The sequence below is a fragment of the Gopherus flavomarginatus genome, chromosome 6, assembly GCF_025201925.1.
Source record: "Gopherus flavomarginatus isolate rGopFla2 chromosome 6, rGopFla2.mat.asm, whole genome shotgun sequence".
NCBI lineage: Eukaryota > Metazoa > Chordata > Testudines > Testudinidae > Gopherus > Gopherus flavomarginatus.
Genome location: NC_066622.1, coordinates 132,524,735 through 132,549,276, shown reverse-complemented (window position 1 = coordinate 132,549,276; position 24,542 = coordinate 132,524,735). Strand labels below are relative to the sequence as shown.

Genomic DNA, 24,542 nt, shown 5'->3' with positions numbered 1-24,542 from the left:
TAAATTCAAGTGAATTCCCATACGATAGTGGTTTTCAGACCACTGGGGTCCGCAGATTATGTCTCAGATTTCCAAAGGGGTCTGCACCTTCTATTTGAAATTTTTTAGGGATCCATAAATGAAAAATGTTGAAAACCACTAGGAGATATGTGGCAGCAATTCCCCGGCTCTGATATTCAGGTAAGGAAACTAACTTAATCACACAGTGTAATTGAAGTACTGAATTTAGGGATAAAACATATTTCAAATAGTTCTTCCAAGTCCCCTTTCCCCAAAACTGCCAGTTAGAATGTATTCAGTAAAAGGTCTTTCTATGTCACTTTTCTGAATTGATTTGTTTCTCCTGCTTTCTCCAGCTAAGACACCTTAATCCTCTGCAGCTGCAACTTGTGGCATGTCTCTAAACCATAGGTTATGACGTTATTAATGCAGCTCAGCAGGTGGAAAATAAAAGTGCATTGAACCAGCCTGAGAAACACAGGAGACTGATTTATGGAATAATGGGGTATCTGGGAAGTTTCATTCAAAACAGGCAAGTGTATATCACAAAGCTTTAAAGTGCTCTGGTATAACATAATTCTCATTTGTAGCAAGTATACTCCATACAGTCAAAAACAGGTAGAGGATATTTATCATAACCTATAATTAGATAACATCACCTGATCCAAAGGGGGAAGGAAAGGTGAAATTGATCATGGTCAGTTTTGGTCCTTCCTCTCTCTGCTGACTCACAAAAGCAAACTGAGGAGAGAGCAAAGGGGTGATGCTGGGGTGATGGCGATGACACACGCACATGCCTCTACAAACACATCCTGGACGAGCTGAGCTGTAAACTGCTTTCCACTCCTACTACCTTTTATCCACGGAACACAGGGTGCTTTGCAAACATGAATTCATTGAGACTTCTAACAAACTCCATGAGGAAGGTAAATATTGTTTTTTTCTGTTTCACAGCTGAGTAAACTGATAGAGAGGTTAAGAGACTCTTGCTTAAGATCACACAAGAAGTTCATGACAAAGCTGGAAACAGAAGCAGTGAATTCTGAATCTCTGTCTATTGCTTTCACCGCTGTAACAATTCTAGTTATTCTGTACATATTATTTTAGATTTTCAAACCATAGCAAACATGAATCATCTCTCCCTCAAAACATGCCTAGGAAATATGGTGATTAATATCCCCATTTTACATTTGCCTGAAGCTACACAGCAAGGCAGAGGCAGAGCTGGGATTTGAATAAAGGAGTTCCCGAGTTCAATGCATCTGGCCATGCTGCTTGCATCCCTTCCAAGTTAGAAGCTCAAGGGCCTGGTTTCATTTGCACTCATTTTACATAGATGTAGCCCTAAGGACTTCAGTGACTGTACTCTTTGTTGACCAAACATTGGTGTAGGTAAGATCTGAGATATTGAGACTTTTGCAGCCCTTGTTTTGCAGAACTAATCGATTTTTAGGGGATAAGGCAGGTGAAGACGGGGATACTATCTTGGGGACAATTTAAAGCAGAAAATGTAATTTGTTGGAGAAGTGAGTGGGATAAATTGGATGCCTGCCATGTATGACAGCATGCCTTAATCTTGCAAACATTTACACGTGTGCTTAAACAGAGGCAGCATGGCTTAGCGAACAGAGCACTGATTAGGATTCAGGATACCTGAGTTCTGATCCTACCTGTGTCACTGGTCCCCTGGATGACCTTGGGCAAGTCACTTTCCCGCTCTGTGCCATCTGTAAAATGGGGATAATGGTACTGAGCTCCTTTGTAAAGCCCTTTGAGTTCTACTGATGAAAGAGACTATACAAAAGCTAGGGCATCTTATCAGAAGTCGTCCCACTGATTTCAATGGAACGGCTCAAGGGAATAAAGTAAAGCACATGCCTAAATGTCTGCAGGGCTGAGGCTAACAGCATGCAATTAGCTGCTTTTTCTCTTCAGGCCCTGAATGAAGAGTTCAATGCAGAGCTCCTCAGAACTCTGATCACATCAAAAAAAAGAAAAGGGAGAAGATTATTTCCTCCCACTTCCCACAGACTCTATATCTGTTATTCTGACATTTTATTTATCTCAGACTTAATCTTATCTTGCTCCTGTAGTGAAAACCACCATCTTCTCCCAAGCCTCAAAGTGTAATCCTCTTTGTGATCCAAGAGACAACTGGGAGAGGAAGAAAAATAAAACCTCGAATAATTGCTCGGCATGAGATAATCTTTGCTTTGCCCTCTTTTCTCTTTCTTGAATGAATTAAACAAATAAATAACTTAAACCCAAGGGGGGGTGGGAAATCTGTAGAGAGGATTATGGTGTAATTAATGCCAGGTCCAGCCAACAAGAAATCTCATTCGCTCGCTTCAGAGGCAGCATCTCACTTGCCACCAAGAGTCTATTGATCACTAAGAGTATGTCTTCACTACAGCCGCTAGAATGGCACAGCTATGGCACTGAAGCTGTATTGTAGACACTTCCTACATTGACAGAGGGGATTTGCCATCAATGTAGCCAATCCATGTCTTTGAGAGGTTGAAAGAAAGAATTCTTCCATCAATCTAGCTGCATCTACAACCAGGCTTTAGGCTGACTTTACTACTGCACTCAGGATGCAGCATTTATCACAGCCCTGAGCAACATAGCTAGGCAGATCTAATTATTACGTGTAGATCAGGCCTGAAGCTTAACTTTTAAGAAGATCGTCACCCTCTTTCCTTGCCTCTCTCTTTTGCTGTTTTTATCACATACACGAGTCAGCTGCCAATAGCCTTTTTACTCATTGGATTTGTGGCGAGCTCCATACATTATCACTGCAGGAGGACAGGACAGAAGTTAAATCGGCTAAGGAATTCAAAAGAAATGTCATCCTGGCAAATATCAGTATATTTATAAAAAAAAAAAATCCACATGCTATGGTCAGTAGGCGGTGTGTGTTATAGATAGTTATAGAGCGCAACTGGTCAACAGACTGCTTATGACCATCGATAACTCCTTCGACTACCGAGTTTATAACTAGAACTAGGCAAAATTTTTCAGCCAAAGCTTTTTTAACCTAAAAACACATTTTGAAAATTCATGTCCATTTCTCTGAATTGTTTTGGTTGAAAAAAATACTTGAAAAATCTGAAATAAAAGCCCAATGTTTTGTTTTGAAATTTTTTACATTTCAGTTTTTTTAATTCAAAATTACTTTTGTTTTGAAATTTCTTTGCATCTTATTAATGAAAATCTTTCACTTTGTTTGACCCATAATAATCTTTTGACTTTTCGTGTAGGTGAATATTCCCCCCAAAAATGGTTTCAGGTCAAGGCAACCCAATTTTTATTCAGTTTTTCAGAACTGTGAGTGAACCAAAAAATCAGTAATCCACATAGGTCTACTTTTAACCAGTTATAACCCAAACTACTCTACTTAAACAATTGCTAATCATTTTCCAGCCCTTTATTCATGTACCCTTCATAGAATCTCAGGGTTGGAAGGGAACTCAGATCATCTAATCCAATTACCTGCTCAAAGCAGGACCAATCCCCAGACAGATTTTTGCCCCAAATCCCTAAACGGCCCCCTCAAGAATTAAACTCACAACCCTGGGTTTAGCAGGCCAATGCTCAAACCACTGAACTATCCCTCTCCCCTTACTATGAAGTGTGTTATATGTATGCCACGTATCACAGACAAGACACTTTTCCAAGGTTGTGTGTAGATACAGAAAGACGTGCTTTTCTCTTCTATCTTTTGGAAACAGTCACCGATGTGCAAGAGCAAAGTAAACCAGGGATAGTGTGTTCTTTCACTGGCCAACATCATCTCTCAAGAAATAAAACAAATCAGAGAAATGAAGGATTTTTTTTCTCCCTCATTTCTATTTTCCTTGATTTTTTTTTATACAAGTGTATCAGGTACTTTAAATAATAAGAGCCCTTCCATCATTTTCTCCCGTTACTCCGAAAATGGGAAACCACCAATGGGACTGTCACAAGGATCCTCACTCACGGCCACTGGTAAAGCTAAAAAAAAAAACCCCAACAGATTTCACCAGGAAAGCAGGGGGAAGAATATAGCAACAAAACATATTTAACACTCATATGAACATTCTTCCTCTGAGGCTCTCGAAGCAATTGACAAACTCAAGGTTTAAGCCGAAGCCCACTGAAGTCAATGTGAAGTGGTGATCAGTCACCCAGTCCTAACAACAATGGATGTGGGCCAGAAAACCCTTACTATTCACTTGAACAGTCCTCAAACACACAAGCGCCCCTACAGGCACTACATGAGTTATAATAGAACCTCAGAGTTATGAACACCAGAGCTATGAATTGACCGGACAACCACACACCTCATTTAGAACCAGAAGTACGCAATCAGGCAGCAGCAGAGAAAGACACACACACACACACACACACACCACAAATACCTTACAGTACTGTGTTAAATGTAAACGACTAAAAAAATAAAGGGAAAGTTTTAAAAAAGATTTGACAAAGTAAGAAAACTGTTTCTGTGCTTGTGTCATTTAAATTAAGATGGTTAAAAGCAGCATTTTTCTATGCATAGTAAGGTATTAAGTCAATGTTCAGTTGTAAACTTTTGAAAGAACCAAACTGAAATAAAGTGTTACAGATCAAAACAGGGGGGTTGTTGGTTGGGTTTCGATCAATTGGTTTATTAATTCTGAACAGGATTGTGTGTAAAACAAAAAAAACAAACAAAAAACCCAACCACACCTAAGTGACAGTTACATGAAATGCATTATCTAGCTAGCTGAACAAGACAATCAGACCTCAGTCCCATCATCCTCAAGAATGAGAGAACAAAGGACTAAAAAAGAGAGAGAGAGAGAGAGAGAGAGAGAGAACGCTTAGCCGTGAACCTTCCAGCATGTAAAAAATCCAATTAAATTCAATAAAAGAACTGTACCAGACTGTTCATGTTTAAGTAAGACGGTAATTATTAACTCAATTTTTCTATGTACCTCCAAAGTGAGCTCTCGGTGATGCTCCCCAGGTTGTAGTCATACAGCTTTGTCAGAATTAGAATCACCTGGAGGCAAAAGAAGAAATCATGGTTAGTCTGAAACAATTACAATCTCCTAGAACTGAAATGACCCAAGGGAGGGTTTAGGATTCCTTTAATGGGTGCTTAACATAATTGAATGAATTGTTAAAGCATTTGCCTAAACTGACATGGGAAGTGCTTGCAGATGTTGTATGTTGAACTGAGCAGACCTTTCCCTGTTCAGCGCCGCTGTACCATTATACGGTGCATTCTTCCCCCAGAAGGCAAAACGGGTGACAAAATATGCCATACAAAATACTTGCAGATAGAGGAGGATATCTGCAGTATGTGGCAGAAAGAGTGATTGCCTTCCACTGGGATTCCTGAGCATGAGAACCACCAGCCTGTAATGGAGCAGAGGTCCTCCTGGGCCAGAATCTTGTCTTTCATGGTGGTCAGTACCAAAAGATGTAAGAACCCTGACGAAGGCCACTGTGGGCTAATCTGTCCCCCATGAAGGCCTCATTCTAACCCCTAAAAAGTAGAGAGTGGCTTAAATTCCAAAGCATGAGGTTTTGGATCCCTTCCAACATTTTTCTTAGAGCTCCAAAACCTCTGTCAGGCAACTTAATCATACCTTATGGCTCCTTTAACTATGCTGAGTTTTGCTTTAAATTAAGGATTTCTGGGCCAGATCCTTCACCTCTTACTGATACGAGTGCAAATTAGGCATTCATACAAGACTTCCTCCTGGTCTGGGCAATTGTTTCATCCTATGCTCCAGCTTTTGGCCTTTCCTAAAACTAGGAAGTGCTAGTACATCTGCATGGATCCATTGCAGGGAAAGAATAGCTGTGATTGAAAGCTAGAGTAGCCAATGGGCTGCAGCAGCAGCTGCACCATGGTCATGGGAGAGGATTTCAAACCGAACATTTCCTTGGGCTATGCACAGGGACCAAGATTTAGCCTTGCATCACTGCTCTGTGGGGTAGATTTTGTTATAACCACATGACTGACATACAAGCTGAGCCATAGGGAAGTTAAGACCAGAATTTTTTAAAATGGGTGCCTAGAGTTAGGAATCTAAAGCTGAATTTAGACATCCAAATAAGTCATTGGCTTCTCAAACGCCTATGAGACTGTCAATATTACTTGTGTGTATGTATTTGCTGGGCTTAGCCAGTTACTTTTGTGAGCCTTTCAAACAGCAAGAGTGGAAAGAAAAGACACTTAACAATATGTAAACATGATTGTAAAAGCGTGAAAAACTGGTGGAGGACTATGGGGGCAATGGCCAGGCCTGCTAAAACTGCTCAGGAAATGGGCTTTGCTCATGCAGAACATTTGATTTAACATGAATAAAAGGTTCTGTTTTCATCAACATTTTTTCTTCAAAAGTTTTCGGGTTTTTGCCAATCCCCCACCCTGCCTCCAAAACAAAGCAAAAACCACACAGATTTGGGTGGGGAGGGGTCTGGATTAAGAGTTGCAGGTTTCAGTTGCTGAAAACTGAAAAGGTCAGAGTTTGGCTTGGTCTACACCACCAACTTATGGCAGTATCACGACATCGCTCAGGGGTGTGGAAAATCCACACCTGAGAAACGAAGTTATACTGACCTAACCCCCAGTGTTGACGGGAGGGCTTGTCCTGTTGAAAAGGCTAGCGCCTCTCAGAGAGGTGAAGTACCCATGCTGATGGGAGAAGCTCTCCTGTTGGCATAGGTAGCCTCTTCATTAAGCACTACAGTGGCACAGCTGCAAGCGTAGACAATCACTTAATGAAAAGTGTTCACCCACAGGTGATATGGTGTTTTTGTCTTTTTCATCTTTGTCCTGTGTGAGTCCATTTTGAGTGACTTTCTAGTTTCACCCATTTAGTTAATATTGGGGCATTTAGTGCATTGAAGAGGTAGGACCCATGGATCTAGAAAGGTGTGTTGCAGGTGGTGTTGATCATTGTTACAGTGAAGACATGTGTGCTAGGTTTTGCATTTGTTGATCTGGCAGCGTCCAGAGTCTTTGAGTTGATGTCCTGGTCCGTGTGGAGCTTGCTTCTGATGATGAGCGTGGAGAGACAGCAGGGAGGGTTGTTTGAAGGCTAGAAGAAGGGGTTCAGGAATGATTTCTTTCAGAATCAAGTCTCCATTGAGTATGGGTTGTGGTTGTTTGATGTTACCCCCCATGGGTTCCAGTGTGGAGTGGCAGGTGAGAACTAGGGGTGTGTGGTTGGAGGGCATTTTATTTCTATAGCGAAGCAAGTTTTCTCAGGGTATTTGGGGTGGGCTGTTCCATGATACGATCTACTTGTCTGGTGGAGTGTCCTTGTTTGGTGAAGGCTGTTTTGAGTCTGTAAAGGTGTATATCCTGGACTTTCTCCTCAGAGCATATTCTGTGGTATTTGTGTGCCTATCTGTAGATAACTGATTTCTTGGTGTGTTTGGGGTGGTTACTGGATCTATGAAGGTAAGTGATCAGTGGGTTTCTTGTACATAGTTGTCTGTAGGGTTCTGTTTTAGAAGCTGATTGTGGTGTCCAGGAAACTGATGCTAGCGTGGGAGCATTCTAAAGAGAGTCTCATGGATGGATGATGGCTGTTGAAGTTGCGGTGGAAATCTATGAGGGAGGTTAAGTCATCTGTCCAAAGGATCAAAATATCATTGATGTATCTCAAGTATTATCACTGGCTTTGTTGTGCATTTGTCTGGAAATTCTTCTTTAAGATGGCCCATGAAGAGGTTGGCATGTTGGGAAGCCATCCCACAGCTGTTCCCATCGTTTGGACAAAGTATTTGTCATTGAATGTAAAACTGTTATGGGTGAGGATGAAATGGATGAGTTTGGCAATCTGTTTGGGATGGATATTTGAGGGCCATTCATTGACATGTAAATATTTGTGGCAGACAGCTATGCTGTCATTTTGAGGGATATACTGTATAGGAAAGTGACATACATGGTGGCAAGGATGGTGTTTTAAGGTTGAGAAGTTTGTGGAGAAAGTCAGTTATGTCCTGGGGGAAGCTGGCCCTTTGTGTGGCAAATGATTGAGGACGGTTTCTATGAGTCCCAATATTCCTTCAGTAGGAGTGTTGTGGCCCACAGCACACCTCTCAAGATCACAGCACGTGGTGTACCTCATCCAGTGCACTAAATGCCCTAACAACAACTATGTGGGTGAAACCAGACCATCACCACACTCTCAAATGAACTCACAGGAAAATGATCAAAGACAAAAACACTATTGCCTGTGGGTGAACACTTTTCACAAAGCAATCACTCTATATCTAACCTAACAGTCCTCATCCTCAAAGGAAACCTACCTAACACTTTAAAAAGACAAGCCTGGGAGCTTAAATTCATATCTTTGCTAGATATGACATCAGGAAGTTTCTGCTTTGCTGTAAACTTTGTTCCCTCCAAAACAAAATTTCAGCAACACTGACAACATTTCACGAAGTATTTCGGTTTCAACAGAACTGTATTTGCTGATGACAAACTATTGTGTCAAAATTTTTCAAATCTGTTCTAGGAATTGCTCTGTATTCTACAAACCTGATGCAAAGGTCAAGGGAGTACAATCCCATTTAGGGAAGTGCTTCTTTGCTCCTTAATAATATTGTGCTGGCACACGATGGCTCCCAGTGGTGGATGGTAATCTCAATACAAATTGTATAAATTCTCTTTGTCCTACTCCCACCTATGGCAATCGGAATGTATCCACTGATTCCAATGACAACAGGATCTGTTATTTGCAGGCTTGGCAGAATTATTATTTTCTTCTTTTTTCTAATAATTTCAACAGCTAATATTGATGTTTATTTTGAAACTTTTTTTTCAATTTTTAGCAATTTAAATGTTCACAACTGTATAAAACCCATGATTGCATGCATTTTTTTTTTTTTTACATTTTCATCTGTTTAAATTTTCACAGTCACAGGAAATTGGGAGAGTCAGACAATTATTTAATTATAGTAGACATTCAGATTCAAAAAGTTAAAGCTTTACAATAATTAAAACACAAATTGTCTACAGCACGTCAAAATATTCCAAGTAAATATCCTTAAAGCAAACTCTAATGAGTTCTCAAGCAGAATTTTTCTGACTTTGCCTGTATGTAAATTTCTAACATTATATATGGAATTATTTTTTTTTCAGTTTGTGGGTGTACGGTAAAATCAACCTTTACCGACATTTACCGATAAAAGTCTAATCCCTCCCAAGCGTAGTTATCTGTGAAACACTTTCACATCTGGATCATTATGAGGAGAGCACTTTCAAATCCTTCTTGGGAAGGGACACCATATAAACAGAAGGCATTTTTGTTATTTCATTACTTGGTGATGTCTCTCTAGGTTCTTAGTCTATGCCCATCACGGTGGTATCTGGTCACCTTATAATAGTCAATCACATCTTATTCTAGAATCATATAGACAACTCCCTTCCATCATAGTAGATGAGAGATTAAAGGACTTATCCAAGGTCACAGTGAGTCTGTAGCAGAGCCAAGAAGTAAGGTCAGCGTTCCAAATTCCCAGTCCAGAGCCTTGACCACAAAACTACTTTTTCTGCCATCTCTCTGTGCAGAGATTCTGACTTCAACACACTTCTGCCCAGGATGCTGCACATATAACATATCCCTTAGGTTTCATCAGAGACCATCTCCACAACAGTCTCTTTTTTCCATTCATTTTACCTCAAGCAGCAGCAATACCGTTACTCCAAACCAAGACACACAGGCAACGTGAACAAGTCATGGCTGGACAGCAAAATTGCTTATTTATGCCAAATTCCCATATGTGCTTTTTGTTAAACTGTTATTTCAATAACCTGTGCAAGACCATCTTTTTTTTAAAGTATTATTTCTCCTTTTCATTTCATTATTTCTCCTTTCTCCTGTTTTCATTTCTTTGTTATTCAGACTGCTAAAGGTTAGTTTGTGTTTAATATCGCGGTGGGTTTCGTTGATGCAGTGGTTGGTTTTTTGCTTTGTTTTCCCAGGCTGTCGCCAGATAGCTTAGAGGAACTAATGATCAAAGACATGCATATTATGTTGTCCTAAATGTCAGAATATAGGCTGTGATGGAAAGCTGTAATGAAATGAAACAGGATGTCTCACCCTTCACATGTGTTTGGTTTTTTTTCCTCTTTCCTGCTCCCTACATTTACCAATCAACACAAACTAACAAGGGCAAGAAGAAAAGAACAGCCAAAATAGTGGTGTGTGCAACATACACACATAGGAGCTGAAAATCTGGTTTTATGCCTGTGAGCTCTTTTAAAAACTGAGATAAAAAGAGAAATGTTCTTTTCAGGGATATAAACTCTACTATTACAGCCAAAGATACAGCTTTGCTTTCATGCCCCTGAAGTAAGGTGGTTTTGAAATGGGTCCCTCACCTTTCCCTGTTTATGGGAAGTGGCACAGGATGGGATGGCCCTTTGGAAGAGGGGAGCTTGGCTCCACTCATGACTAATTAGCTGCACACCAGGTGTTGTTTTTGAGGCCCAAACACAGGTGATGGCCTGCAGCTCATCTGGTCCTCAAATGACAGAACAGCAAGAAACTCAGTTAGAAAACTTCCATTTTGGCTGAAAAGCCATCGTGCCTCACAAACCAAAGTGTTTTCATGAACAACATTTCAACCAACTCTATGTTTTTCAAACTTGGGAGCCTACAGTGAATTGCCAATACTTTCTAAAGAACCTAGTTGAGTTGGACACCTTGGATTTTGGGTCCTCAACCAGACATACACCTTAAAAGGGCCTGATTTTCAGAGGCTGAGTGCTCAGCACTTTCTGAAAATCAGGCCTTTACATTGTCCCCGGTTTGGGAGCACAAAATCACTAATAACTTTGGAAAATCTTGGCCTAAATCTACTCACCCAAATAACAGTGGCTGGCAGTGGTGGCTAATGACTTTTTTGAGAGGTGACGGACGTATCACAAAGTCTCATAAATTCCATATCTGCCCATCTCCTTGCAGTCTTGGCCAGGGGAGGCATGTGTGGGGAGGGACTCTGCTTTGCCCTGCCAGGGCCCCAGCTTCCCCTGGCACCTTGTGACTGCAGGGATCCAGCATCACTGGCCCTGCAGCAGTGCAAGTTTCCCTGTGCAGCTCTGCCGTCATGGCCTCCCTCACCAGTCAGGAGTGTAGGAAGCATCCCTGGGCCAGAAATGTTCAGCCATGGGCAGGGGTGAAAGTAAGTTAAAGGACTTACCGGTACGCCAGAGTGCTGAGCAGGGGCATGGCCTCAACCATAAGAGGTGGCGCCGCAACCAGAAGAATTGGGGCCTTTAAATCAAGATGTAAAGGTCCTGGAGCTCCAGCTGCGGCTGGGAGCCCAGGGGCCTTTAAATCACCCCGGAGCTAGCAGCTGCAGAGGTGGCTGGGAGCCCCGGGGCTCAGGGGCTATTTAAAGGGCCCGGGGCTCTGGCCGTCACTACCGCAGCGGAGCTCCAGGACCTTTAAATCACCAACGGGCTACCCTGGGGCTCCAGCAGCTGGGCGCAGATGGCGATTTAAAGGGTCCAGGGTAGCGACGGTAAGGCTCCTGTGAGGATTTAAAGGGCCAGGGCTCCCCACAGCAGCAGGAGCCCCCCGGCCCTTTAAAGCACTGCCCGAGGCCCGCTGCCGGAGCCCCACTACCCCGGAGGAGCCCCGTGCCCTTTAAAACGCCGCCCGAGCCCTCCTGTCAGTGCCCCAGGGTAGTGGCGGCAGGGCTTCAGGGGTGATTTAAAGGGCTCGGGGCTCCCCACAGCGACTGGAGCCCCAGGCCCTTTAAATCACTGCCTGAGCCCTGCTGCCGCTACCCCAGGGCTCCAGCAGCAGGGCTCAGGAGGCAATTTAAAGGGCCCTGGGGTCTGGCAGCTTCAGGGAACCCCAGTCCCTTTAAATCACCAGCCTGGGGAAGCTAGTCCAGTCTGGCACGCCGGACCGGACCGGGCCAGCTCACTTTCACCTCTGGCTGCCGGGCGGCCTATCTCGCGGCCGGGGGCTTGTCCTTCTCCTTGCAGTCTTGGCCAGGGGTCTCAGTTCCACTGGGCCAGGAAGACTGCAAGCTCCCCCACGCCTTGCATTCTGGTGTCTTTGGCCCCTGGGATGTGCAGGGAGCCCCTTCCAGTCCCACTCTGTGAGTGCTGAGAAGGAGCCTCCTTCAGGCCCGCTGTCAGAACCGGCCACAGCTATTGCAACACTGCCGCAGCCTCACCAAGCCGTGTCTACCACGGCAACGCCCTCATACATTGCCATGGTAACAAGACAGCATCCCAAGGCACTATGACCTGTACAGGGATTTAAGCCTCATCCGCAGCAGTACACTTTCTGGCTCTGCATTGCACTATGGAGATGGGAGAGAGAGGGAGTAACATGACAGATTTAAAATTTGTATGGGTTTGTGTTGCTTATTGAATAGGTACCCGCTTAACTGTCCTTAAAAACCTGTATATAGAAAAAAAAATGTCACAGGGCCTGCCCTGAGTTATTTAAAATCCAAATAGACAAGAAATTGGCAGTCTCTTCCTGTCACATTTGTGTCTATCATAAACCTTCTTTTATACTGTTCTGCGGCAAATTAATTTGTTGAGGTTCTAACACGGGCACCTATCACCCTGGTAGCTGAAGAAGGGCTTGTCTTTCCCTGCAGGGTTAGCTCAAGATGTAACTTAAGAGGTGCCCCTAACCCAGCTCCCTTCCACACACACAAATCTCCAGTTCAAGTGAAGTGGTGCTTCAAACTCAATCTAGTTAGCACGTTTAAGGTGAACGCCAGGGAAGTGAGTTGAAGCTTGAGTGCTGCTAGCTACCAGCTACAGCTCCAGTTAGCACAACTCACCAGAGGCTAATCTAATCCCTCTGTGCAGCTCGAGTGGTGTTGTGCCGTTGCTCTAATTCAAGCTAGGCTAGGTCGAGTGGAGCAACTCGAGCTATCTGTTGCTGTGAAGACAAGCCCAAAGGTTCTTTTGTTTTTCCAAGCCACAGGATGTTCTTCTGCAGGCTATTTTTTAGCCTTTCACAATTATAGTTACATCTTCACTGCACAGTGAACTGGAGTGATCAGCACTTGGGTCTAAGCACAAGAGTTAGCCTGCCCCAGATGTGGGCATGCCCCCCAGGGCAAAGCCTTAGACACATTACCATCCCCTCATTGTTTCTGCACTCACCTGGTGTGTCTTGGGGCGTATCCCATACTTCTTTGAACTGGATAATTTCCCAGTCAGCTTTTTCAGTTGCAAGAAAGGACTTGTCTGTCCTTTAGGGGGAATTGTGGGAATAAATTGCAGGACTATCAGTCCTCGAGTGATTTAGCCTGCATCCTCACTGCACAATGAGTGGGTTCCAGGCCAGTGAAAGCAATCCCTGGGGTCTCACCTGTACTCCCAGCCAGGCAGGTTGGCCAGGGCTTAAAAACACCCACAAACCCAGGTCAGAGGTTTTCTGCGTGGATGGTAGGGGGGAGCTGGGATAAAGGCCTCGTAAACTGTGCAGTAAAGACATGTCCTGCATGGCAGGGATGAGAAAAGGAAACACTGTTAAGCCATGTCTAAGGCTTTGTCTAAACTTCTGGCAGCATGCATAGCTATAAGCATCAGTGAAATGTTCTGGCAGGGGGGAAGCAGCCGGGAGCTGCCAGAGCTTTTCCCGCTGTCTCTCCCAGGCCAGAATGGCTGGAGCCTTTCGCTGCAGCAGGGAAATGCTCCAGCCATGGGGAGGAAGCCAGACACTACATTGCTAATAATAGCAGTGTAGACAGGAGAGGCATTACATGGTTGTGTAGAAAGTCATGCAGAGTATATATCCTAGAATTCTGCTGTATTTCTATTTTACTCACCTAAGTGGTGCCTCACAGTCTACATGGATATTTATACATGTAGTAGCTGGGTATGTAGTGTCTGTACTGTAAACCTACTCTATATCACCACCACTAAGGACCCACTGTGCAAAAAAGCCCCTGCATCCTCACATTTAACCTTATTTCAACAAAAAAGTTCCCTCCGGCTGGAGACATTTGATCATCTATATTCTCACAAATCCCTCGGCTCCTGACTGCAAGTGTCTTCCACTTATACAGCACAACAGGGTTTCATAGCAATTTTTATAGTTCTGTGGTGGGAAGGCTTCTTCAGACAGAAGAAGGCAATCAAACAAAGTCTGTTATAACTTCCAGGGGATTGGTTGTTACAAGCTATTGTGACTAGACTGACCTAAAACTGTGTGTCAGGAAGAGGCACCCTACAGGATCCAAATGCTGGTTCCAAAAGGCACAACAGGCCCCCTATTTGGGGAGGTATAAACAGAAACTTTTCCTTAAACTTATCAGCCTTCTATACACTAATACAGGGGTCAGCAAGCTTTCAGAAGTGATAACGAGGTGAAGCTCACCATAACAACTCTTAGGAACCAATCCATGCAACAAACCTCAATGCCAACTCTGCCCACATATCTACACCAGCGACACCACCACAGGACCTAACCAGATCAGCTACAACATCACTGGTTCATTCACCTGCATGTCCACCAATGTTATATATGCCGTCATTTGCCAGCAATGCCCCTCTACTATGTATATCGGCCAAACTGGACAGTCCCTGCATAAAAGGATTAATGGATAAAAGTCAGATATTAGGAATGGCAATACACAAAAACCCATAGGAGAACACTTCAACCTCCATGGCCACACAATAGCAGATGTAAAGGTAGCCATCTTACAGCAAAAAAACTTCAGGACCAGACTTCAAAGAGAAACTGCTGAGCTTCAGTTCATTTGCAAATTTGACACCATCAGCTCAGGATTAAACAAAGACTGTGAACGGCAGGCCAACTACAAAAGCAGTTTCTCCTCCCTTGGTATTCACACCTCAACTGCCAGAAGAGGACCTCATTTTCCCTGATTGAACTAACCTCGTTATCTCCAGACTGATTCTTGCCTGCATATTTATACCTGCCTCTGGAAATTTCCATTACATGCATCTGACGAAAAAAGCTTATGCTCCAATACATCTGTTAGTCTTTAAGGTGCTGTCATAAACAGATAGCTAAGGGTTAATGTCTCTTTCACCTGAAGCACCTGACCAGAGGACCAATCAGGAAACCGGATTTTTTCAACTCTGGGTGGAGGGAATTGAGTGTCTGTGTCTTTGTTTTCTGGCTGCCTGCTTTCTCTGAGCTTTGGAGAAGTAGTTCTACTTTCTAATCTTCTGTTTCTAAGTGTAAGGACAAAGAGATCAGATAGTAAGTTATATGGTTTCTTTTCTTTGGTATTTGCATGAATATAAGTGCTGGAGTGCTTTGATTTGTATTCTTTTTGAATAAGGCTGTTTATTCAATATTCTTTTAAGCAATTGACCCTGTGTTGTATCATCTAAATACAGAGAGAACATTTGTATGTATTTTTCTTTCTTTTTATATAAAGCTTTCTTTTAAGACCTGTTGGAGTTTTTCTTTACTTCAGGGAAATTGAGTCTGTACTCACCAGGGAATTGGTGGGAGGAAGAAATCGGGGAGATCTGTGTGTTGGATTGCTAGCCTGATTTTGCATTCCCTCTGGGGGAATAGGAAAGTACTTTTTTGTTTCCAGGATTGGGAACAGAGAAGGGGAGTCTCTCTGTGTAGTTTCACAGAGCTTGTGTCTGTGTATCTCTCCAGGAGCACCTGGAGGGGGGAAGGGAAAAAGGATTATTTCCCTTTGTTGTGAGACTCAAGGGATTTGGGTCTTGGGGTCCCCAGGGAAGGTTTTTCAGAGGGACCAGAGTGCCCCAAAACACTCTAATTTTTTGGGTGGTGGCAGCAGGTACCAGGTCCAAGCTGGTAACTAAGCTTGGAGGTTTTCATGCTAACCCCCATATTTTGGACGCTAAGGTCCAAATCTGGGACTAAGGTTATGTCATGAGTGGCAGTGGTGGGAGGATCTAGACAGAATCCAGAAGCCAGTAGGAATATTATATTTTTCTTTTCTCTGCTAAGGGCTTTTTAGCAGAGAGAAACAGTTGGTTTTAAAAGGGAACCAGAGAGAATTTTTTTTTTCTGCTCTCTCTGGCAGTTTGTGGCTTGCATGTTAAGTGAGAAGCCATTACCAAACTGTTGAGGGTCTTTTGTCATGCAATAGCCCTCCCATTAGGAGGCAAGTACCAGCACTTATATGCATGCAAATAAAGTGGTTTTTCTGGTTTCCTTTCATTGAACATTAGCTAGAGAGAGAAAAGGAAAAAAGCACTGTTGCTAGGCAGACTTCAGGAGGCAACAGAGAACCTGCAGTTCAGAAGATAAACACCGGAGGGCACCCCAACACAAGAAAACAGGAACCATGACTTCTAAGGCAAAAATTGAGGCCGAAGGACAAATCAAAGAAGCTGAACACAGGCGAGAGATGGAAAAACACAAACAGGAACTGGAAATAAAACAAAAAGAGATGGAGATGAAAGAAAGAGAAGAACAGATCAAAGAGGCAGCCTACCAAAGAGAACAGGCAGCCTACCAAAGAGAACAGGCAGCCAAAGAGGCAGCCAAGGAGGCAGCACACAAAAGAAAACTAGAAGAAGAAGAGGTGGCCTACCGAAGGAAACAAGCAGAAGAAGAGTTGGCCCACGGCCGAGAAATGGAAAAACAACAAAAAGAGAATGAAGAGAAGGAAAAACAGAGAAAACATGAACTGGAGTTGGCAAAAGCTGGGCTGCATGTGCCAGCCAACCCTAACAACCCGGCGCCAATTATTGCTCCACAGCACAGGAAATTTCCCACCTACAAGGCAGGTGATGACACCGAGGCCTTCTTGGAAAATTTTGAAAGAGCCTGTCTTGGGTACAGCATCCCCGAAGACCAGTATATGGTAGAATTAAGGCCACACCTCAGTGGACCTTTAGCAGAGGTGGCAGCTGAAATGCCTAAGCAGCAAATGAATGACTATAAACTTTTTCAAACCAAGGCCAGATACAGGATGGGGATAACCCCAGATCATGCCCGTCGGCGCTTCAGAACCCAAAAGTGGAAACCAGAGGTGTCATTTCCCAAACACGCCTACTACATTGCAAAAAACTATGAGGCCTGGCTAACAGGAAACAACATTCAAACCTTGGAAGAACTGAACCTCCTCATACAAATGGAGCAGTTCTTGGATGGTGTTCCTGAAGACATCACACGGTACATACAAGATGGAAACCCCAAGAATATCGCTGAGGCGGGGGAGATTGGAGCCAAATGGATGGAACTGGCAGAAAGCAAGAAAGCTACTGTCAAGGGGAACGATTACCCCAGGGGGCACACAGACCATAAACCCTACAACCGAGGACAGCCAAAGACCCCACATACCACCCAAGTAAAGCCACAGATACCCTACCCTTCAACCTCACCAGTCTCCAGTAACTCACCTCGGCCCAGTGACCCATCAGATGGAAGATGCTTTAAGTGTAATGACCTGGGACATATCAAGGCCAAGTGTCCCAAGAACACCATGCGAGTGCAATTCATTACACCACCATCACACCAAAGATCCCCAGGCCCGGATGCCTCTCAAATACCCTTGGAGCGAAGGGAAAATTTGAGAGTGGGCGGAAAGAAGGTTACTGCGTGGAGAGACACGGGGGCACAAGTGTCAGCTATCCACCAATCCTTCGTTGACCCCAAATTCATCAACCCAAAGGCCAAAGTTACAATTTACCCCTTCATGTCACAAGCTGTAGACTTGCCTACAGCTCAACTGCCTGTCCAGTACAAAGGCTGGTCAGGAATGTGGACTTTTGCAGTCTATGACAATTATCCTATCCCCATGCTACTGGGGGAAGACTTGGCCAACCAGGTGAGGCGGGCCAAGAGAGTGGGAATGGTTACACGTAGCCAAACCAGGCAAGCTTCCAGACCCATTCCTGTTCCTGAGCCGTCCACAGAGGCCCCGTCTGTGTTACCAGAGACCCAGACAGAGGTAGTGGACCCGGATTCCATGCCTACCACTGAAACAGCCACAGCATCTCCAGTCCCAGGCCCGGAACTGGAACAGCAACCAGCACCAGCAAGTGCAACTCCATCTTCAAACTCAACGCCAGAGGGTGCCAGCGAGCCAAAACTGGCAGAAGCAACAGACAGCCATACCCAAAAGGCTCAGCCAGAGCCTGAAATACCCTCAGGTGCACCAGCGGAGAGCGGTTCACCAGCAACGGAAACAACCCCATCACCTACATCGCTTCCAGAGGGACCAAGCCCAAGTCCACAGTCTGAGGAAGAACTGGTGACCCCAGACTCAAGGGAACAGTTCCAGACTGAGCAGGAAGCGGATGACAGCCTTCAGAAAGCTTGGGCGGCGGCACGGAGCACCCCACCGCCTCTCAGCTCTTCTAATCGATCCCGGTTTGTTATAGACCAAGGACTTTTATACAAGGAAATTCTTTCTGGTGGACACCGGGAAGAATGGCAGCCGCAAAAACAGTTGGTAGTTCCAACTAAGTACCGGGGGAAGCTCTTAAGCTTAGCCCATGATCATCCCAGTGGCCATGCTGGGGTGAACCGAACCAAGGACCGGTTGGGGAAGTCCTTCCACTGGGAGGGGATGGGCAAGGACGTTGCCAAGTATGTCCGGTCTTGTGAGGTATGCCAAAGAGTGGGTAAGCCTCAAGACCAGGTCAAGGCCCCTCTCCAGCCACTCCCCATAATTGAGGTCCCATTTCAGCGAGTAGCTGTGGATATTCTGGGCCCTTTCCCAAAAAAGACGCCCAGAGGAAAGCAGTACGTACTGACTTTAGTGGACTTTGCTACCCGATGGCCAGAAGCAGTCGCTCTAGGCAACACCAGGGCTAACACTGTGTGCCTGGCCCTAACAGACATCTTTGCCAGGGTAGGTTGGCCCTGCGACATCCTTACAGATTCAGGGTCTAATTTCCTGGCAGGGACCATGGAAAAACTGTGGGAAACTCATGGGGTGAATCACTTGGTTGCCACCCCATACCACCATCAAACCAATGGCCTGGTGGAAAGGTTCAATGGAACTTTGGGGGCCATGATACGAAAATTCATCAACGAATTCTCCAATAATTGGGACCTAGTGTTGCAGCAGTTGCTGTTTGCCTACAGGGCTGTACCACATCCCAGTTTAGGGTTTTCACCATTTGAACTTGTGTATGGTCACGAGGTTAAGGGGCCATTACAGTTGGTAAAGCAGCAATGGGAGGGGTTTACGCCTTCTCCAGGAACTAACATTCTGGACTTTGTAAGCAACCTACAAAGCACCCTCCGACACTCTTTAGCCCTTGCTAGAGAGAATCTAAAGGATGCTCAGGAAGAGCAAAAGGCCTGGTATGACAGACATGCCAGAGATCGGTCCTTCAAGGTAGGAGACCAGGTTATGGTCTTGAAGGCGCAACAGGCCCATAAGATGGAAGCATCATGGGAAGGGCCCTTCACGGTCCAAGAGCGCCTGGGAGCTGTAAACTACCTCATAGCATTTCCCAATTCCTCACTAAAGCCTAAAGTGTACCATGTTAATTCTCTCAAGCCTTTCTATTCCAGAGACTTACAGGTTTGTCAGTTTACAGTCCAGGGAGATGATGCTGAGTGGCCTGACGGTGTCTACTACGACGGGAAAAAAGACGGTGGCGTGGAAGAGGTGAACCTCTCAACCACTCTGGAACGTCTGCAGCGGCAGCAAATCAAGGAGCTGTGCACTAGCTTCGCCCCATTGTTCTCAGCCACCCCAGGGCGGACTGAACGGGCATACCACTCCATTGATACAGGTAATGCTCACCCAATCAGAACCCCACCCTACCGAGTGTCTCCTCATGCTCAAGCTGCTATAGAACGGGAGATCCAGAACATGCTACAGATGGGTATAATCCGCCCATCTACCAGTGCATGGGCATCTCCAGTGGTTCTGGTACCCAAACCAGATGGGGAAATACGCTTTTGCGTGAACTACCGTAAGCTAAATGCTGTAACTCGTCCGGACAACTATCCAATGCCACGCACCGATGAGCTATTGGAAAAGTTGGGACGTGCCCAGTTCATCTCTACAATAGACTTAACCAAGGGGTACTGGCAAGTACCGCTAGATGAACCTGCCAAGGAGAGGTCAGCATTCGTCACCCATGCGGGGGTGTATGAATTCAATGTCCTTCCTTTCGGCCTTCGAAATGCACCCGCCACCTTCCAGAGGCTGGTAGATGGTCTACTAGCTGGACTGGGAGAATTTGCAGTTGCCTACCTCGATGATGTGGCCATTTTTTCAGACTCCTGGCCCGAACACCTACTACACCTGGAAAAGGTCTTTGAGCGCATCAGGCAGGCAGGACTAACTGTTAAGGCCAAAAAGTGTCAAATAGGCCAAAACAGAGTGACTTACCTGGGGCACCAGGTGGGTCGAGGAACCATAAACCCCCTACAGGCCAAGGTGGATGCTATCCAAAAGTGGCCTGTCCCACGGTCCAAGAAGCAGGTCCAATCCTTCTTAGGCTTGGCCGGATACTACAGGCGATTTGTACCCCACTACAGCCAAATCGCTGCCCCACTGACCGACCTGACCAAAAAGACCCAGCCAAATGCAGTTAAGTGGACTGATGAGTGTCAAAAGGCCTTTACCCAACTTAAGGCAACGCTCATGTCTGACCCTGTGCTCAGGGCCCCGGATTTTGACAAGCCATTCCTAGTAACCACAGATGCATCTGAGCGTGGTATAGGAGCAGTGCTCATGCAGGAAGCAACAGATCACAACTTCCATCCTGTCGTGTTTCTCAGCAAGAAACTGTCTGAGAGGGAAAGTCACTGGTCAGTCAGTGAAAAGGAATGCTATGCCATTGTGTACGCCCTGGAAAAGCTACGCCCATATGTTTGGGGACGGCGGTTCCAACTACAAACTGACCATGCTGCACTAAAGTGGCTTCATACTGCCAAGGGGAACAACAAGAAACTTCTTCGTTGGAGTTTAGCTCTCCAAGATTTTGATTTTAAAATTCAACACATCACAGGAGCTTCTAACAAAGTAGCTGATGCACTCTCCCGTGAGAGTTTCCCAGAATTCAGTAGTTAAAAAGTGTTCTTAAAATGTAAAAGTCTGTTAGTTATATACTTAGAAGTATATGTAAAGGCCTATGTGTTGTATTAATCTGTTTATTTTCAAGTTCTAGAAGGAAATCGCCGCCAGTGAGCTTCCCCACTGTCTGCAATTTGGGGGGCGTGTCATAAACAGATAGCTAAGGGTTAATGTCTCTTTCACCTGAAGCACCTGACCAGAGGACCAATCAGGAAACCGGATTTTTTCAACTCTGGGTGGAGGGAATTGAGTGTCTGTGTCTTTGTTTTCTGGCTGCCTGCTTTCTCTGAGCTTTGGAGAAGTAGTTCTACTTTCTAATCTTCTGTTTCTAAGTGTAAGGACAAAGAGATCAGATAGTAAGTTATATGGTTTCTTTTCTTTGGTATTTGCATGAATATAAGTGCTGGAGTGCTTTGATTTGTATTCTTTTTGAATAAGGCTGTTTATTCAATATTCTTTTAAGCAATTGACCCTGTGTTGCATCATCTAAATACAGAGAGAACATTTGTATGTATTTTTCTTTCTTTTTATATAAAGCTTTCTTTTAAGACCTGTTGGAGTTTTTCTTTACTTCAGGGAAATTGAGTCTGTACTCACCAGGGAATTGGTGGGAGGAAGAAATCGGGGAGATCTGTGTGTTGGATTGCTAGCCTGATTTTGCATTCCCTCTGGGGGAATAGGAAAGTACTTTTTTGTTTCCAGGATTGGGAACAGAGAAGGGGAGTCTCTCTGTGTAGTTTCACAGAGCTTGTGTCTGTGTATCTCTCCAGGAGCACCTGGAGGGGGGAAGGGAAAAAGGATTATTTCCCTTTGTTGTGAGACTCAAGGGATTTGGGTCTTGGGGTCCCCAGGGAAGGTTTTTCAGAGGGACCAGAGTGCCCCAAAACACTCTAATTTTTTGGGTGGTGGCAGCAGGTACCAGGTCCAAGCTGGTAACTAAGCTTGGAGGTTTTCATGCTAACCCCCATATTTTGGACGCTAAGGTCCAAATCTGGGACTAAGGTTATGTCAGGTGCCACAGGACTCTTTAATTCAACCAAGAATTTCATATTCTGCTCATCAATAGCAAAAAAAGACATAACCCAAAGAACTCAACATTTGGCGCAAATAATTGGTGCAAACCTTATCCAACACAATATTCTTATTTAATATTTTTAGAACAGTCAGAAAGTCAGGATCAGGAACTCACGGTGGTAGATGTTGTACAAACACCTAAAAAGACCACAGTGCCTGCTTTAAAGATCCTTCCATCTGATTTTTTTCCCCACATTTATAACTGCTCATCAGGCCTTCTATCCCTTAACAGACAAACATCACCCACCAGGAGAAGAGAGAGAAAGAACAGCAGTCAGTGCAGTGTTTTAACCACAAGAGCATCCTTCTTCTCTTTGAGTATGTCTACACTTCAAGCTGGGTATGTAATTCTCAGATCAAAGACACTTAGTCCTGGTCTAAACTGGGGGCGGGGGGTGGAATCGATCTAAATTACGCAACTTCAGCTATGTGAATAATGTAGCTGAAGTCGACGTACTTAGATCTACTCACCATGGTGTCTTCACTACAGTGAGTCAACTGCTGCCACTCCCCTGTTGACTCTACCTGCACCTCTCGCGGCGCTGGAGTACAGGAGTCGACGGGAGAGGGCTCGATTTATCGTGTCTAAACTAGATGCGATGAATCGATCCCCACTGGATCAATTGCTTGCCGCCGATCTGGTGAGTAGTGCAGACATACCCTTATTTGCACTTCTTGTGATAGAGCTTGTATACAGAAAATAGAATGACAGGTTTCAGAGTAGCAGCCATGTTAGTCTGTATCCGCGAAAAGAACAGCAGTATTTGTGGCACCTTAGAGACTAACAAAAGCTCAAGCTGAAATAAATGTGTTAGTCTCTAAGGTGCCACAAGTATGCCTGTTCTTTTTTTGAAAATAGAATGCAGCCAGTGCAAGCGGTGGGAGGAGCTAGCTACTGGAGTATATTCCCAGCATCTCAGAAAGGTATGTATTTGGAGTGGCTAGCTCCTCTCATTGCAGCTCCCCTGCTGTTTTTAGCATGCTAGCTTGATTGTAGATAGAGCACATAATATCTCCTCAAGATGGGAACTACATACCCAATTCAAAGTGTACACATACCCAAAGAGAAGGAGGATGGCCGTGTAGTTAAAGCGCTGGACTGACTCGGAAAACCTGAGTTTAATTCTTGGTTTTGCCACAGCCTTCTTTGGGTGAGTCTCTCTGCTCCTGAGTTCCATATAACAATACTTCTATTAATGGATGTATATACAATGCTTAGCACAAAGGGACCCCAAGCTTGGGTGGGGCTTCTATGTACAGCTGAGTGGGAAAAATTTCACAGGACACGAAAGCTGTTTGAGATTCCACATATTTTTCCTTTCCATTCTGCAGCAGGACAAATCAGAGAGCTTTTGAAGTTTTTAAATGGGAAAAAAACAAAAACAAACAAACAGAGAAGCTGACACCAGAATAGCTTGGGCTCTCACTTAGGACCTAGTAAACCCAGGTTCAAGTCCCTGGTTTGAATTAGGCAGAACAGAGATTTGAATTTAGGTCATTCAGATCCCCACTGAGTGTCCGAACCACCAGATTATTTATGTCATGCTCTCTCTCTCTCTCTCTGGTTCTGACCAAACATTCCATCTTGGACCTGGAAAACCTCGACTAAACTTTTGGTGAATTTGGTACATGCCAGCAAAAAGTTTCAGTTTTGATGAATCAGCATTTTCCAACAAAAAAACAGCTTTGTTGAAAAACTCCCAACCAGCACTAGTTCTGTGTGCTACCATACTACAAATAATTAAGATCATCATGAGTATGAGGAAAGCGGTTAAAAAGAAGGATCCAGAAAATTTGGTGCCATGAGGGCCAGAAACAGAGACCCTTGGATTCCCAAAGTAAAGGTACAATAGCTTTCGTTTCACTGGCAGAACATCACATCTGGGGATGATGGAGACACAAATTGTAGATGCCTGTCTGTCTTCTTGAAGCATACAAATGCAATAGAATACAGTGAAGAATGTAGCAGGCTGCTTTTCAAAGACGAAGTCTCAATGGGTAGAATCTATCACAAACTGTCTATGATTTTCTTAATGTTTAATGTCTGTTAGCATAAGAGTTAAATGTATGCATCAAGAGGAGAATATACCCTTCTGTTTATTCATTTCATTGCATATCAAGATGGGACTTTGGGGGATTATTTCCAAATTAAAATCAGAGCAGGCTGAACCCAGAAAGCAGTTTGAACATAATTTCGATGTCAATCAACAACTTTAACTCAACGTACAATTACTGGTGGTGCTTTAGTGTGGATACACAGCAAGGGTGAAAGGTTCAGTTAGAGAGAAACACCAGGCTGATATGTCCCCTAACTGCTCTGCAGTGCAACTGCAGCCTTGACAGCAATTCAGTGATCTTTGTGCTTTGCTGGGGAGTGACGATTTTATATGCTGAGTAGAAAATTCTGAAGTGAAATTGGAAAGTCTGCATTCTCATGTGAAAATACAACTACGAGGAGCAATTCAAGCACCATATTATGAGCAAAC

The 24,542-nt window shown here is 44.4% G+C and overlaps 2 protein-coding genes across 8 annotated transcripts in view; both read right to left on the bottom strand.

Moving 5' to 3' along the window:
- The window catches only part of LOC127053442 (zinc finger and SCAN domain-containing protein 29-like), an 881,068-nt gene that overhangs the window by 31,994 nt on the left and 824,532 nt on the right, over positions 1 to 24,542 (bottom strand). The gene's annotated exons all lie outside the window — the stretch shown is intronic.
- LOC127053391 (VPS10 domain-containing receptor SorCS1-like) overlaps positions 1 to 24,542 on the bottom strand; it is a 481,836-nt gene that overhangs the window by 344,877 nt on the left and 112,417 nt on the right. For 4 of the 5 annotated variants that reach the window (XR_007775021.1, XR_007775022.1, XM_050957982.1 and 1 more), the window contains exon 2: positions 4,959 to 5,026. Coding sequence is in view for 2 of the 5 variants with exons in the window: in XM_050957982.1 (XP_050813939.1) it covers positions 4,959 to 5,026 (68 nt within the window). In the remaining 3 variants the exon portion in view is untranslated. Of the gene's footprint in view, positions 1 to 1,670; positions 1,717 to 4,958; positions 5,027 to 24,542 lie in introns of those variants that run through there. The other variant, XM_050957984.1, reaches the window with a different exon arrangement.